This window comes from Heptranchias perlo, chromosome 41, assembly GCF_035084215.1.
Source record: "Heptranchias perlo isolate sHepPer1 chromosome 41, sHepPer1.hap1, whole genome shotgun sequence".
In the NCBI taxonomy this organism is placed as follows: Eukaryota; Metazoa; Chordata; class Chondrichthyes; order Hexanchiformes; family Hexanchidae; genus Heptranchias; species Heptranchias perlo.
Genome location: NC_090365.1, coordinates 6,179,292 through 6,193,029, shown reverse-complemented (window position 1 = coordinate 6,193,029; position 13,738 = coordinate 6,179,292). Strand labels below are relative to the sequence as shown.

The window sequence follows — 13,738 nt, the reverse complement described above, 5'->3', positions numbered from 1 at the left end:
CAGTTTAACGTCTCATCTGAAAGACGGCAGCACCGACAGTGCAGCACTCCCTCAGTACTGGAGTGTCAGCCTAGATTATGTGCTCAAGTCTCTGGAGTGGGACTTGAACCCACGATATTCCGACTCAGGCGAGAATGCTACCACTGAGCCACGGCTAACGCCTAGTTTATTTAAACCTAATTGTACTTATTGACTCTTGCTGTTATTCGGGTTTGCTAACATGAGGCACTGTGAAGTAGATGAAAGGGTAACGCGTGATGTGAAAGTTATTAAAGTAATGGGACAGTTTATTCGCTGGTCTGTGCTCGAGTTAGCTGGTCTCGATCGGAGTAGCTATCTGGGGAATCACAGTTAGCTTCAGTGTTCCACTGAGCAGAAAATCATTCGAGGATCCCACTCCTGATCTAAATCTAGTGACTCCTGCTGGAATGTACATGTGTGTGGATATCGTGAGGAGAGGATAGAGTTCAGAAAAATGGGCAGGTAAGTATGGTGTGGACAGCCGTTGCCCCAGCAATCGTCAACTGCTTCAGGAGAGGAGTACGGGCGAAGATCAGCTGAGGAGCCTTAAAGGCACCCTGATATACCCTGACCACTTGTCTTGGTTTAGCTGACCAGTAAAATATTATTGTCGTTTGCTGTCCTCTGGTTTATATTTGAATTCATGAGATCTTTTCTTTTTCTCTTCTTCCCAGCTGGGGTTTCGGTCAGTCCAGTTCCCTTCCCACAGCCGGTTCTGTGGTTGGAGGGCTCGGCAGACGAGGCCAACGGCCATTCCAGGTACCTCCGCGGGGTCTGTCTGCCAACCGCATGGGTCTGATTGGCACTTCTGCTGCTAGTCTGGGTGGTGTCTCTCCAAGGCATACGCTTAATCCACTGACAAGCCAAGGCAGGCAGGTTGGTACATGTTTCCTGCAATACAGCATTTGGGTGCAAGGGAACAGAAAGTTTTCAAAGTTTGTTTTATCCAACTTATTTGATGTAAGTACTGTCAGAAGTGGATGTGTAGGGAGACTGGGCAGTGCAGTGGGTTAAACGCTAGCCTGACTTTAAATCCAGCCCAGACTGATGGGTTAAACATCTTCTCTGTTTCTTGGCTGTAAGGATCTTCCATGAAATGAGTTTGGGCAGTTTCTGTCCAGTTCCTAGTGGACACAGGCACAGAATAGCGGTAATTGCTCAGAGTCCACAGAACGCCTGGTATGGGAAATGGAAATGCGATACTGGTACTGTGTTTGCCGACAGGGAGTCTGAAATGAAAATGCTTCATTCCCCAGCCGACCTCAGCTGATTCAACCTTGGGGACACTACTAGAGGTTCCGGTGTTCTCTGGTTAGGGAAGGGAAAATCAGTCAAGATTCCTGCCCTGATCACTATCCGGCAACCCCCTGCTGGAAAGTGTAGGTGTTGGGTGAGAAAGGATCAGGTTCCGCTCTGCTGCCCTCCACAGCTGGTTAGCCTGCCAGCGTTCGCTGTCTAATCTCACATTGGAGAATCCCCACTTGAATGAGGTACCAAAGAGCTGGCAGCGCCCATGGAACTAATCCAGCAAACGTCAGCACCTTCAGGCAAAGTGGAGTGAGGAAACTACACTAACCCAGTGCTCAAACTCCATTATCGTTGTATCCTGCGACCACTAGGGTGGTAGATGGTGAACTTGGTCTTCGTCCAGCAATTCTTGCGTTCCTATTACTAAAAAGAGCGGAAAAAAATCAACCTACAAATAGATCGCTATCTGCCTGTGAGATTTACATGTTTTCCTTTTATTCCTGCAGAACCTATGGTTTGCAAACCCAGGTGGCAGTAATAGCATGCCGAGTCAGAGTCGCAGCTCTGTGCAACGGACGTACTCACTACCTGTGCACACCTCCCCACAAGCTATCCTGATGTTCCAGCAGTCAGGTTTGTAGTTTTTTTGGCTCCAGATAATTTCTTCCATTGGCCTGAAATGGTTCTATCACCCTACGGAGCGGGACAGATTCGCTGACAGTAATGAGGTGCAGTTTGCTTGCAAGACAGGTTGAAGTGCCTGAAAATAATCCTTACTGTTTTTGGCGTTAGTCTGGAACAAACTGAGGGATGCTGGAAATATTTTTTTAAACCAACCACTTGGCCATCCTCAGTGAGTTTAAATTGCATAGAGAGCTTTCCTTTTTCCATCCTCCCCTCCAAACCTCACTTGGTTTAGTGATACTGAGCCATACAAATCGGAACGTGCCCTATCTGTGTTGAGCTACTTGATCTTAGCTGGAGTTGGGGGGGTGGGGGCGGTGGGTAGAAGAGGCGGGTAACAGTTGGATTTCTACAATTGACCTCAGGCCTTAGGATTGGTGTGCGAGGGAAGAGAAGAGAAATTAACCAGGGTTCCCCGCTCCTAATCCGTGTCCAGTGACTCCCGCTGGAAGGTGCACATCTCCGGATCATAGGTGGGGACACGATCAGGCCGCACTTTGGTGTCCTATGTGGTGGGGTAGCCCGATAACACACTCTGCGTTCGCTTACAACGAATGGTCACTGAAGAGCTGCTAAGGCCAATGGAAGCAAATCCCAGCAACAGTCGCGCTCTTGAGGGGAGAAGAGAAACTTGGGAGGGAGGAAGAAACTGCACATGGACGGGGAGGATTTGTATTCTGCCGAGGGTCTGAATATAAAGTTTACTGAGGCTTTATGCTGTTTCAGCAGAATGTCAAGTGCCAGTGACAGAGCCGGAGATTAATACAAGACTGGAGTCTCTGTGCCTCAGTATGACAGAGCACGCCTTAGGAGGTAAGTGCCTGCAATCATGGATTCCACCGTTGAATTTTAAGGACTAGAGAATTTATGCAGTGAGGTTCGTCCAATTCAGAGTAAGAATATTCAGTATTATAAGTGCAAAATATTGGGAGGAGGGAGGCAGGTTGGTGCAGTGTATTAGATGTTCATCTTTCACCTCTGGGATTTGGGTATAAATCCAGCCCAGATGAAAGTCTCCTCTGTCTGCTGATGGTAAAGGTTCAATGTGGAATTTTATAAAACACGTGACAAATGTGTGTTTTGTCCATGGCTCCTGCTTTGCTACGGCTGCAACCAAGGGAACGTTCTTCATTTTGGCTGCTACTCACCATGGTATTGGGTGGGGGTGGGGGGGGAGGAGAGGGATCACATCTGAGCTTCATCAGTCCTACCTTGACACCCATGTTCTGCCGGGGATCATTTGGTGATCAACGGCCAAATCACCGGCTAACTTTCTTTATTCCTGCCTCACTAGCCCAGGGTGCTGCGGGCCAATAATATAATCCCTCCCTGTTACCCTTTCCTTAAATCAGTGCGCACCATGGATTGAATCTGGGACCGTCCCTGTTCAGAATAGCTCAGCTCCACGGCGGACTGACATACGAGCCATCGGGGATATCATCTTTCTAATAAGTGTATTTGGAAAAAATTGCCACGGTACCGAGTGCCAGTGATTTGTTTGTCAGCAGTGAATGTAGCGGGGGGAATGAGTCCAGAGGACTACGGCTGCTGCAAGCATTATCCCTTTTTTTTTTTCGTTATCCCTTTTTTTTTCCCCCCTTCCCCCCCAAAAAAATGACCCCTGTACCTTTTTAAACTTCTTCACACTGTTTATTTCTGTAAGATGTTAAAAGTATATATCCTTTTTTTTAAAAAAGAAAAAACATGTTCCTTTAGAGCTGGCTGGAATGAGTTATAAAACACTAAGGACATTCAATAAACATATACGGTCGCAGTTAAGCTCAACGCACAATAGGTGTATGAGTTTTTGTAATAAATGTTAATTTACTTAGTTATGCAATATTTACTTGCTTTGTTCAGTTATAATTCAAGTTACCCGACACGTGCAAATTAAGGACTTTTTTAAAATTGAGAAATGTAGGTAAGGTGCGGGACACCAAGATTGGAAAGGGTAGGATAGATGATGTTGGACACTAGTATTAGGTGACGCCAGCTTGGGTTTGAAAAGCCAGAAAGTTGTATGATGGAGGAGAACAGACTGAGGGCGGTCTTGGCACAGGAGATGGTATAATGAGTCTTGATTTCAACATAATGAGAATGCAAGGAGGAGTAAATGTGTAGGATGGCATATTTGGAGCTTAGGAGTGAGAGAGGAATGTTTAGAGGAGAACCCATGCTAGTGGCATCAATAAAATAAAGAAATAAAGATTGCATTGGGGAGGGAGAGGTGAGAGGAATCGCTTCCAGGTGATCAGCTTTTTTGTTTTTGTACGTTTGAGTGATCCTCAGCATAGATCAGGCTCGAGCTTGAAGGGTAAGGAGCCTCAATCGATGCTGGATGATGTGGTTCATAAAGCTTCTTGGGTGGACAGTAAGTGTGTTTGTGTTGGAAACGCTGAGCAGATGTGGCAGCATGTGTGATGAGAACAGTGGAGTTAACATGTTTTGATGGGTCCACACCCGGCATGTTAAGTCCTCTATCTCTCCACAGATGCTGACTGACCTGAGTGGTTCCAGCATATTCTGCCTGTTGGATTTCCAGCATCTGTAGTTTTTTTGCTTTTTGTTTCGGTATGTTGGCGGTGATCTGTTCTCACGGTCTCTGCTTCCAACAACAACTTGCATTTATATAGCACCTTTTAACGTAAAATGTCTCCAGGCGCTTCACAGGAGCGATTATCAGACAAAATATGACACCGAGCCACATAAGGAGATACTAGGACAGGTGACCAAAAGCTTGGTCAAAGAGGTAGGTTTTGAGGAGAGTGAGGCGGAGAGGTTTAGGGAAGGGAATTCCAGAGCTTAGGGCCTAGGCAGCTGAAGGCATGGCCACCAATGGTGGAGCGATTAAAATTGGGGATGCACAAGAGGCCAGAATTGGAGGAGCGCAGAGATCTTGGAGGGTTGTAGGGCTGGAGGAGGTTTCAGAGATATGAAGGGATTTGATCACAAGGATGAGAATTTTAAAATCGTGGTGCTCACTGACCGAGAGCCAATGTAGGTCAGCAAGCACAGGGGGTGATGGGAGATGGGGATTTGGTGCGAATTAGGATACGGGCAGCAGAGTTTTGGATAAGCTCAATTTCATGGAGGGTGGCAGATGAGAGGCTGGCCAGGAGAGCATTCAAATAGTCAAGTCTAGAGGTAACAAAGGCATCAATGAGGGGCTCAGCAGATGAGCTGAGGCAGGGGCAGTGACGCACGATATTAGAGGTGGAAGTAGGTGGTCTTAGTGATGAAGCGGATATCTGGTGGGACGCTCATCTCGGAGTCAAATAGGACGCCAAGCTATGGGGGTTGGATGGAGTGGGTATGTAGGTGGCAGTCAGTGGTTCCTGCTGGAATTCACACTGGGGGCTTCAGCTAGCAGGGGACACATTGCATTATCAAACCACCCTGATAAATAAAGTAAATGAGTATGTTCTGGTTGTTGTAATTCTGCCCTTTTCCGGTTCTTCACTGAAATGATTTAATTTATTTCAACAGATGGAGTGGAGAAGACATCGACTATTTAGTACGCTGTACTTCGCTTGTGAACACTTACTGAGAGACTGACATCACTCAGCAGCTGCAGGAAATGCCACTGAAGTTTGAGAGGGTCACTACACCTTACAATGTATATTGCCGCTGACCTTTATTTAACCTTGGGGGAAATAGACCGGGACCCAAACTACTTCCGGTCTGTTTTCCAGTATATTTTTGTTTTAACTTTTTTTCAGTACCCATCTGGTAAAAGGTTCTGCACCGGTACAAATAAGTCGTATAGCTCAAAACTTAATTTAAAAACTGGGAACTAACCTGAAATTAGTGATTGACAGTGTAAGGTGGTGAGCAGTGCTCATGACAGAAAGAGAGGAGACCGGAACTCTTGGGCTGGTGTTACAATGGTCTTAACATAAACCTGTACATGTTAATCACTGTGCTGTCATATAGGTCTGGTACCAGTGCATGCAGTACTTGGCAGTAGTACAGGTCTGGCATTTGTATCTGTCTATCACTAATTTAACCTAAAACCTCTGGTCAACTGTCAAAGTGATGAATACAATACAAGTTAACCATTAAGAAAGTTTTAAAATATATAAAAGAGATGTTCTGTTCTGAAGCCCGCATTACTAAAAAAAAATAAAAATATGTTGCATTATCCAATCTGCTATTCCAGCATGTTCCAGTTGAGGTGCTGCAAAGAGGATTAATCAATGTGGTGAGCAAAATGGGGAAACAACTGACTTTTTTTTTTCTAGGGTTATTGCGTTGCTTATATACAATTGTATCTTTGTGCTTGTATTGACAGCAAAAATACATCTGAACGGGCTCCAGAATAGCACGGTTTGGACTGAATTTACTCCTTCTCAAATGCGTTGTGGTTGATATTGTTTTCCCACTTTCTCAACTATGGATTCGTAGCATGAGGCACTCCCCCCACCCCCACCGAATCTATCACTACGAATGCCCCCATCAACAACATAGTCGATGACTCGGCTCCTGGCGGAGGCTCGATGACCGTTTCGTCGTTCTCGTTTGGCTGTGGGTCAGATGTGTGATTCTGTTTTGTTTTATTTTTGAATCTCATGAACGCTGTCTTGACCTTTTCGGGAGGTTGGGGAATTGGGAGCTAGCTGACTTGCAGAACATTCACCATGGATGAAGAGCTTGAGATGGCAGGAGTCGGAAATCCTGTTTGACTCCTTCAGGACGGGATTTCCATACTCGCGTGGATTTTGGAATGGTTGAAAGAAATGAGCGGCCTTGAAGGAATCTGGCCACGTGGCTCCAATTTAAACCCCAGTAGCAAGACCTACGAGCAGTGATAAACAAACTAAGCGTTTATCTAAAACCCTTCCAGGAGCTCTGAGCTTTCCAGCGCTTATCATACTATAACCGAGGGAGTGTTTCTGGTATTGGGTCTTGACCATGAGAAACTGGACTCTGTTTTTCCAGCCCTGTGAAAGATTAAACCAGGATGATAAATACTCATCCCTCCCCAAACCCACCACCACCACTGTCCAAACAACCACCTTCATCAGTGTGTAGGGCTTGCAGTTACAAATGAATCCTATGAAACCCAGAGTAGAACACTTTTTTTCCCAGAGCTCTTGGTCTGGTACCAGAGCAGCTGAGAAGCTCGCTGCAAAAATTTTGGGGTAGAACCTATAACTCCCACCCCCATCCCAGGGAACTCTTGTCTTAGGATGGAATTGAAGAGCTGTCCTAACACTTCATCCCAGTTGTGTCTGCAGTAGATTTTGCCAGTTTGGAGTTGCCGGACCGGGTTTTTGCTTTGGGGTGAGGGGAGAGAGCGTGACATGTGGCTTGTTGCAGGGGCACCCCAATTGGATTATTGAGCAGTGGCACAGCGAAGAAGGACCCAAGGCTGTGCTACGTTTAGGCACCCAGTGAGAGACCTCGGGGAGAAATCGGACATACGCACTGAGAATTCAGTTTCTGTGTTTGCTGCTCAAACGCAGAAGTGTTCTGTAGCCGGGTGGGATATTGGCGTTTCACTATGTAAAAGCACGGTTGCTTTTCGTGCCTTTTTTTCATTTGCCGGTAGGAAATGTCCGAACGTAAATATGCAGCTACGGGACTGCAAGCCGATTACACCGAAAACAACCAGCGTCCTGCCTCTAGTCAGGGTGGAAGGGGGTGAGGGGGGTGCACGGAGAGAGGGAAAAGGCCCAGTACCTCCCCTAATTGATCAAAATGCAACATCTGTATCGACCACAAAAAAAAAACTGTTTTCTGCAGTTTTGTAATGTTGGTGCTTTCAGAACAAGGTATTTCTTTTTGTGACGATGTAAGGAAAGGTAACTTTTTTTTGAAAAATTTAACAAAAAAAAAAGCAAGAAATCGGGGAGCCGTGTATTTGTGTAATCCTCCCCGATCGCTTACAGTTGCATTTAAAGAGAGTTCATAGGTCATAATTTTCTAGCATGAGGCACAGAATGGGGGAGGGGGGGAGAAAATGTGTATGTTGTTCAAAGAAAAAAAAAGGTTTCATGTATATAGTAAATGTATGTATGGAAAAGTGAGAATAATTCTCGAAAGGGTTTCAGTTATATAAGGGCCTGTTTATATGAATCACATTTTGTTTTTGTTTGGAGTCTTGTGGCTTCAGCAAAGAAGTTTTATGTGTTTACATTTTAGGAGGGGGGACATGTACAACACAGAACACAGGCACGACTTTAAATGACTTTGAATTATTTTTTTAAATGGTCCTGTCACTCTGGTCAACAGATTTTGTTTCATTAGGTAAGAAATGCTGTCCTAACTGTCGTCTTGAAGAGGCGGGTACAGGGGTAGGATGCTCACCTTCTGCCCAGTCCCAAACCAGACTGGGGCATTTTTTTTTTATAAACTTTAAAAATGGGATCGGTGCTGCGTGCGCCAAGAATAGGAGGTGATTTGCCCCATGCACGGAATCGCCTGCTCGTGGCAGCTCACGTCCTTTTTGCTTCTTAAAAAAAAAAAGCCCAGGATTGGAAAACCACTTTTTTTTTTAAGCTGTCCTTTTCTCAAATAGCACAATTGCTGTCCTGGCGAAACTGGACTGTCCATCTCAAAAACAGGAGGGCTGGTCACCCTGCCCGCAGGAAGATGGAGGGTGAGCCCTTCCTAAATCAACAATTCCCTACCCGATGTACAGCAAAACCCTTGTTTTTCCAACTTCCAGAGACATGACAAAAGAAAGTAAGGGAGCATGTAATCGAGAATATATCATTTTGTACAAAGGAACATCTTTGCATAGCATCAAAAATCCCTGTTGAAACTTGTGCCATGGTCTATGATTTTGCGACTGGGGCATGAAATGTACTTTTACAACCCCCCCCCCCCCACCTTACCGAGCTGCAGGAAAGTTATTCTTGAAAGTGCTGATTTATACAAGAACAGTCACGGGCACATTATTAAAGCAGGATGGACGCCTTGATAGTTTGCCAAAGAATCTGACCCTAATTGGTGTCGCTGTGTGTAGAGTGAATAGATGCTCCTCATGTTTGGATCTCTGTGTGTGGTTTATCCAGACTCCGAGGGGAGGCTAAAAAGATGGTTTTTGTTCTTGCTTTTTTTAAAATGTACTGGACCTTGAGCTCCCCGCTCTGAGCATGCCTGCAGAATGCTTTGGTCCATGTTCCCACTTCATTTACCTTTTTTGTTCAGTTAAAACTTGTTTTAAAGGCAACAACCCATCTCATTATTTAAACACTATCGCCACCATGAAAATGCGGCTCCCTAGATATATTTTCCGTCACTTATGTTTGTGTTTTGCTAAGCTGTTACAACATATGCATGAATGCAGCACATGTGTTGGCCATTTGTATTGCTGGGAGGGTGCAGGGAGAATGGGTCTGTATTTGCTTGCAGTGTGTCGCTGGCCCCTTAGAGACTGCTGTTTTCTATCCTGCCTCCAAAGACCGTTCTCGGCCAATGGCAATTCACGGCTGCAGTTGAGCACATTGCTCCTGGCACCTGACAACGATCAGAGTGCCAGGAATGGCAAATTAGCCAGGTAAAACCATGGCCTGTCACCACCTGCACTGCCTGTTAATTTAAGATGTGGAGATGCCGGTGATGGACTGGGGTTGACAATTGTAAACAATTTTACAACACCAAGTTATAGTCCAGCAATTTTATTTTAAATTCACAAGCTTTCGGAGATTTTCTCCTTCCTCAGGCAAATCTTGAAACATTTGCCTGAGGAAGGAGAAAATCTCCGAAAGCTTGTGAATTTAAAATAAAATTGCTGGACTATAACTTGGTGTTGTAAAATTGTTTACAATTGTTAATTTAAGCACAGGCGATTTGGTAAATTTGTAACGTTGGGCTTGAATGTTAAGCTCCCGTCATCCTTTACAAAGGCGGATGGATTTGCCTATTAAATGTAGTGACATTGGAAGTGTGGCTGGTTCCTGTGGGACTGCAAATCCAATATGTATCCTGCAAAATATAAATACCTGTTTAAAACTGCGTGAAAGAGCGATTGCTGTTACACAAGCCAGATAGAAGGCACCACTGTTCAGCTAGCTTGTGTTTTTATCCCCTCTTCCCTCCTAAAGCTATTTCCTTCCCTCTTAAATTAGCTGGAACACACGTCCTGTCACTCTGCCACAGCCCCCACATTCTGAATGTGCCGTTGCAATGAGGCACTTGCCCCTTTGAGTCACCATGTTGTCTATGCTTTCTCAGCCCCAACCCAATTCTGTCCCTCTTCCTACTCAACTGAACTCATGCACCAGTTGGAGTCCTGCCATTAAACCATGGCCAGCTTGTGAAGTTCACTCCCTAAAGGATTTGTCTGCTGTGTTGGTGAAAGGCCGAGCTGTGACTAACTGGGGAATAAGATTACAAGCCGCATGATCCATCGTTTTTGCTAAAATTAAGTGATGCAAAAATAAGGACAGCTGCCCTAAAAGTCATTGTTTAAATCCGTCTTCAATCTTTGGCTGGTCATTTTTTTTTGCTGGAACAGTCAGACTGTTGGATCTGTGGCAGTGTTGTTAATGCTGTAGGTCACGAATAAAGCCCGGATGGATTTAATGTAATTTTAAGTGTTCTTCCCTTTCCTAAAGAGGAGGCTTTCTTGCAGCAGGTCGAGAGAGTGAGAGCAGGGAACTAATAGGCGAGGGAGGGCTTTTTGTGTGCGTGGTGTGCCAGAGTACAGCCTAGGGGGCGACTCATCCTCTTTTTTTTTTTCGCCCCCCCCCCCCCCCACTATGAGGAAGTGCAGAATGCAATCACATCCTGCGATGCCTCTCTTTTTAAGCAAAAAAAAAACCCAAAATTAAATATTGCACCTTAAAAGTCGGGGTTTGATGAAAGGTGGACTTCTTACCTTGAGAACAATTTCTATATTTTGAATCGCTTGCCTGAGACCTAGGAACACTACAACTTCTACTGGAGTGGTTTAAACTAAAATGCAGTAAGTCACTATGCTAATAAATGTGGCTTTCAAGGCAGTCTGGGGCTAAACCATGCACTGAGCGTCACAAAATGCAATTCTCCCAAGTTTTAAAACTGCCTGGTTTCATCCTTTTTTTTTGTATTCGAGCAGTAATTTAGCGTTAGTCCTCTTAGGAATCTTCCATTCTCCCTCCCCCAACAGGTCAAGTAAAATAAGATTTGGGTTTTATAAATATCCCACTTTACCACCCTCGGGTGTATTGGTCTGTTTTGGAGATTTCTTTTTTTGTATCAACAGTTGTGCAGCTGCCCAGGACTTTACCATAGAAACAGTTTCCTGTTTTAGAATAACACTTGAAATTAGAGGCTTGAACTGGTATAGAGGGGCAGGTCCCCTGTAAGGTTCAACCCTGTTACTATTCAGACATCTGTACAGCGTATGTTGCAGCCTTGTTGTATTGTGTGCCTGGTGAGTGTACGGTGCTATCGTGAGGTATGTATTGCACAACCTTCTGAGTAACTTGACAAAAACTGAACTACCACTTTAATCTGTTCCCATTCCAGACCTTGCGAATGGATCATTTTGTGGCAGCATTTAGACTATTTAACTCACCCGTTAAAATGCAATATTCATTCGGGAGCATGCTGACTCTAAACTGTGCTGAAGTAAAATTTCAGACCCTGATAAGAGGCTTTGTGTTGACCAATCTCGAGGTTTTTATTTTCCAATCTAGGAACTGGACAAAGTTCATCTCTTGCAGGGTCCTGTCCCATGTTTACATAGCTTTTGTTGTGGCTTAGTTCAGGGTTTGCTGATCCTCCTTCTGCCCAGCTTGTCTACTCCTCCCCGCCCCTTCTCGTTTGTGTAGCAAACGCCTTGTGTCTGGTTTAGAAAGCTGCACTGTATGTAAGTTTTACACCATAGAATCCATGTTTTTAAAAATACTTCAAACAGTTTGAAACCCACTGAGGACGGGCAACGGGATTAAGCAGTTGAGGTTTCAGGCTTTCGAGTTAGTTCGGCTCCCTACAGCTTGGCTTTGAAATTCTTCTGGAATCAAATTTGTCTCGACTGGAGCTGAATTGGAAGCTTATCTACTGCAAGTTATCTGTCCAGCTCAGGAGAAGGGCCAGAAACCAAAGTAGAATAATTTGGTGACTGTTCAGTTTCGAGTACTGAGCTCAACCTGTATGAATTTGGGACGAGATATGGGGGGAGGGGGAGGGGTTATTACACTTTTGCTCCACAAACCTGCGCAGAAACACCTGGCTAACTTCCACTCAAAATGAAAGAGCAAAGCCTGCCCATAAGTGAAGGTGTAAGTAATGCAGGGTAGGCTGGGTAACTCAGACACAAGCTGTTTTTAGGAACTTGCTAAGGTCTGGAATGGATCAAACTGGATTGGGACCTAAACCAAAGTCATTTAAAGTTCATTTGTGTTTGAAGGTTCACCCCCCTCCCCCCTTTTTACAAGCTGCGATACATGTTTAAAACACAAGTTAAGTAACCCTTTTTTTTTCTATTACACAATGATTATTATTTTTAAAAGCCTTTGCAACAGGTTTGCTTCCTCGTGTAAAAGGGAAGTTGTACTTCTCAAGACAGGATTGGAGAGGGTTTTGGGAGGGGGGAGGGTTTGAAGTCTAAAAGAATAGAGGAATGTTGAAGCAGTGTTGGAGCTGGTGTTGAAAAGTTTTAAGTCTGTAGCAGCTGGGTTTTTGCTGCCGGGCGGGGGAGGGGGGGGGGGGTGGGGAGAATTTAATAGCCAAACTTCAGAATATGCCTGTTCCTTAAATATTTTGCTTTTTGAAGGCCAGAACGGACGCATTCCTGGTTTCTAAAGTTTCACTTCACTTTCTTTCAGCACCTTGACAATTAAACGTACTGGAATATATCCATTTCTGGGAGCACGTTAACATTTCTCTCACAGGCAACTTCAAATCCTGGGTAATGGATCTTAGGATGTTTAGCTCCAGTTTCGTCATTAATGTACCTCACAGGCCACTAGTCCTGGAATCACCTGGACATAATGGGAGTCCTGACGTAAAGTTACTTGTTTATGTTGTGCAGTTGTGTCTCGTTTCGGAAAGTACCAAAAAGTTCTGTTGATAACTTTGCCCCACCCAGCGTGGAACAGAACCATGCCGATCTGAAATGTCCCAGGTTTGATATCTGGGCTGGGCTGATCTCAGCAGGGTGGCAGTAATTGATCCTCAAGCTAAAAAGATGATTAAGTCCGACAGGTTTCCCACCCTTGATGACGACCCAGTCCCCCCCCACCCCCCCCCCCCCCCACACCGAGAGTACGTGTATGGCTGTTGGGTGAGAATGGCTGGGCCACCCACCGCATTCAACCAACATGTCGACACTTGTTACCTCAGTTGATGATAAAGAATGGTGTCACCGTGTCAGTTGGCTCCTCTGGGAGACGAGGGAAAGAAAACAGCTGCACCAGGCCAGGGTCCGGGGGGCTACGTATCCTGAAACAATGGCTTTCGTGCAGCAACACTGTGGGAGGAATTGGGTTCAGGTTCCACTGGCCCCTCTTGTGGACTGAGGCTGTACAGCTGAGCGTTGCCTGGAAAGGGATCATTTGAGAGAGGTGAGTGTGGGCTGTTTGTACTCCTCACACCTATTCACCCGGGTAAAGACGCTCATCACCGGTGTGATTAAAACCCACAGTAACAAGTTGGGATTTCTTTCCCCTTTCCTTGTGATTCCAGAATTTGACCCAACCATTATCCATTTGCTAAACTTCAAAGAAATCCACTCCCAGAGTGCAGCTTCTAAAGAAACCAGGAATCTCTGCTCTGGTGTAAAGTTAGGACATCCCTTTGTGTTCTGTCTGACGCCAGGAAAATAATTTTCTTACTAAACAATAAATATCCA

The 13,738-nt window shown here is 45.1% G+C and overlaps 1 protein-coding gene across 7 annotated transcripts in view; it reads left to right on the top strand.

Moving 5' to 3' along the window:
* LOC137305995 (protein Smaug homolog 1-like) overlaps positions 1 to 6,274 on the top strand; it is a 75,903-nt gene extending 69,629 nt beyond the window's left edge. For 5 of the 7 annotated variants that reach the window (XM_067974997.1, XM_067975002.1, XM_067974996.1 and 2 more), the window contains 4 exons: positions 696 to 897; positions 1,776 to 1,902; positions 2,680 to 2,766; positions 5,440 to 6,274. In XM_067974997.1, the coding sequence (XP_067831098.1) occupies positions 696 to 897; positions 1,776 to 1,902; positions 2,680 to 2,766; positions 5,440 to 5,468 (445 nt within the window). In that variant the 3' untranslated portion in view covers positions 5,469 to 6,274. The remainder of the gene's footprint in view (positions 1 to 695; positions 898 to 1,775; positions 1,903 to 2,679; positions 2,767 to 5,439) is intronic. The other 2 variants (XM_067975003.1, XM_067975001.1) reach the window with 1 other exon arrangement.
* Positions 6,275 to 13,738: the final 7,464 nt, after the last annotated feature.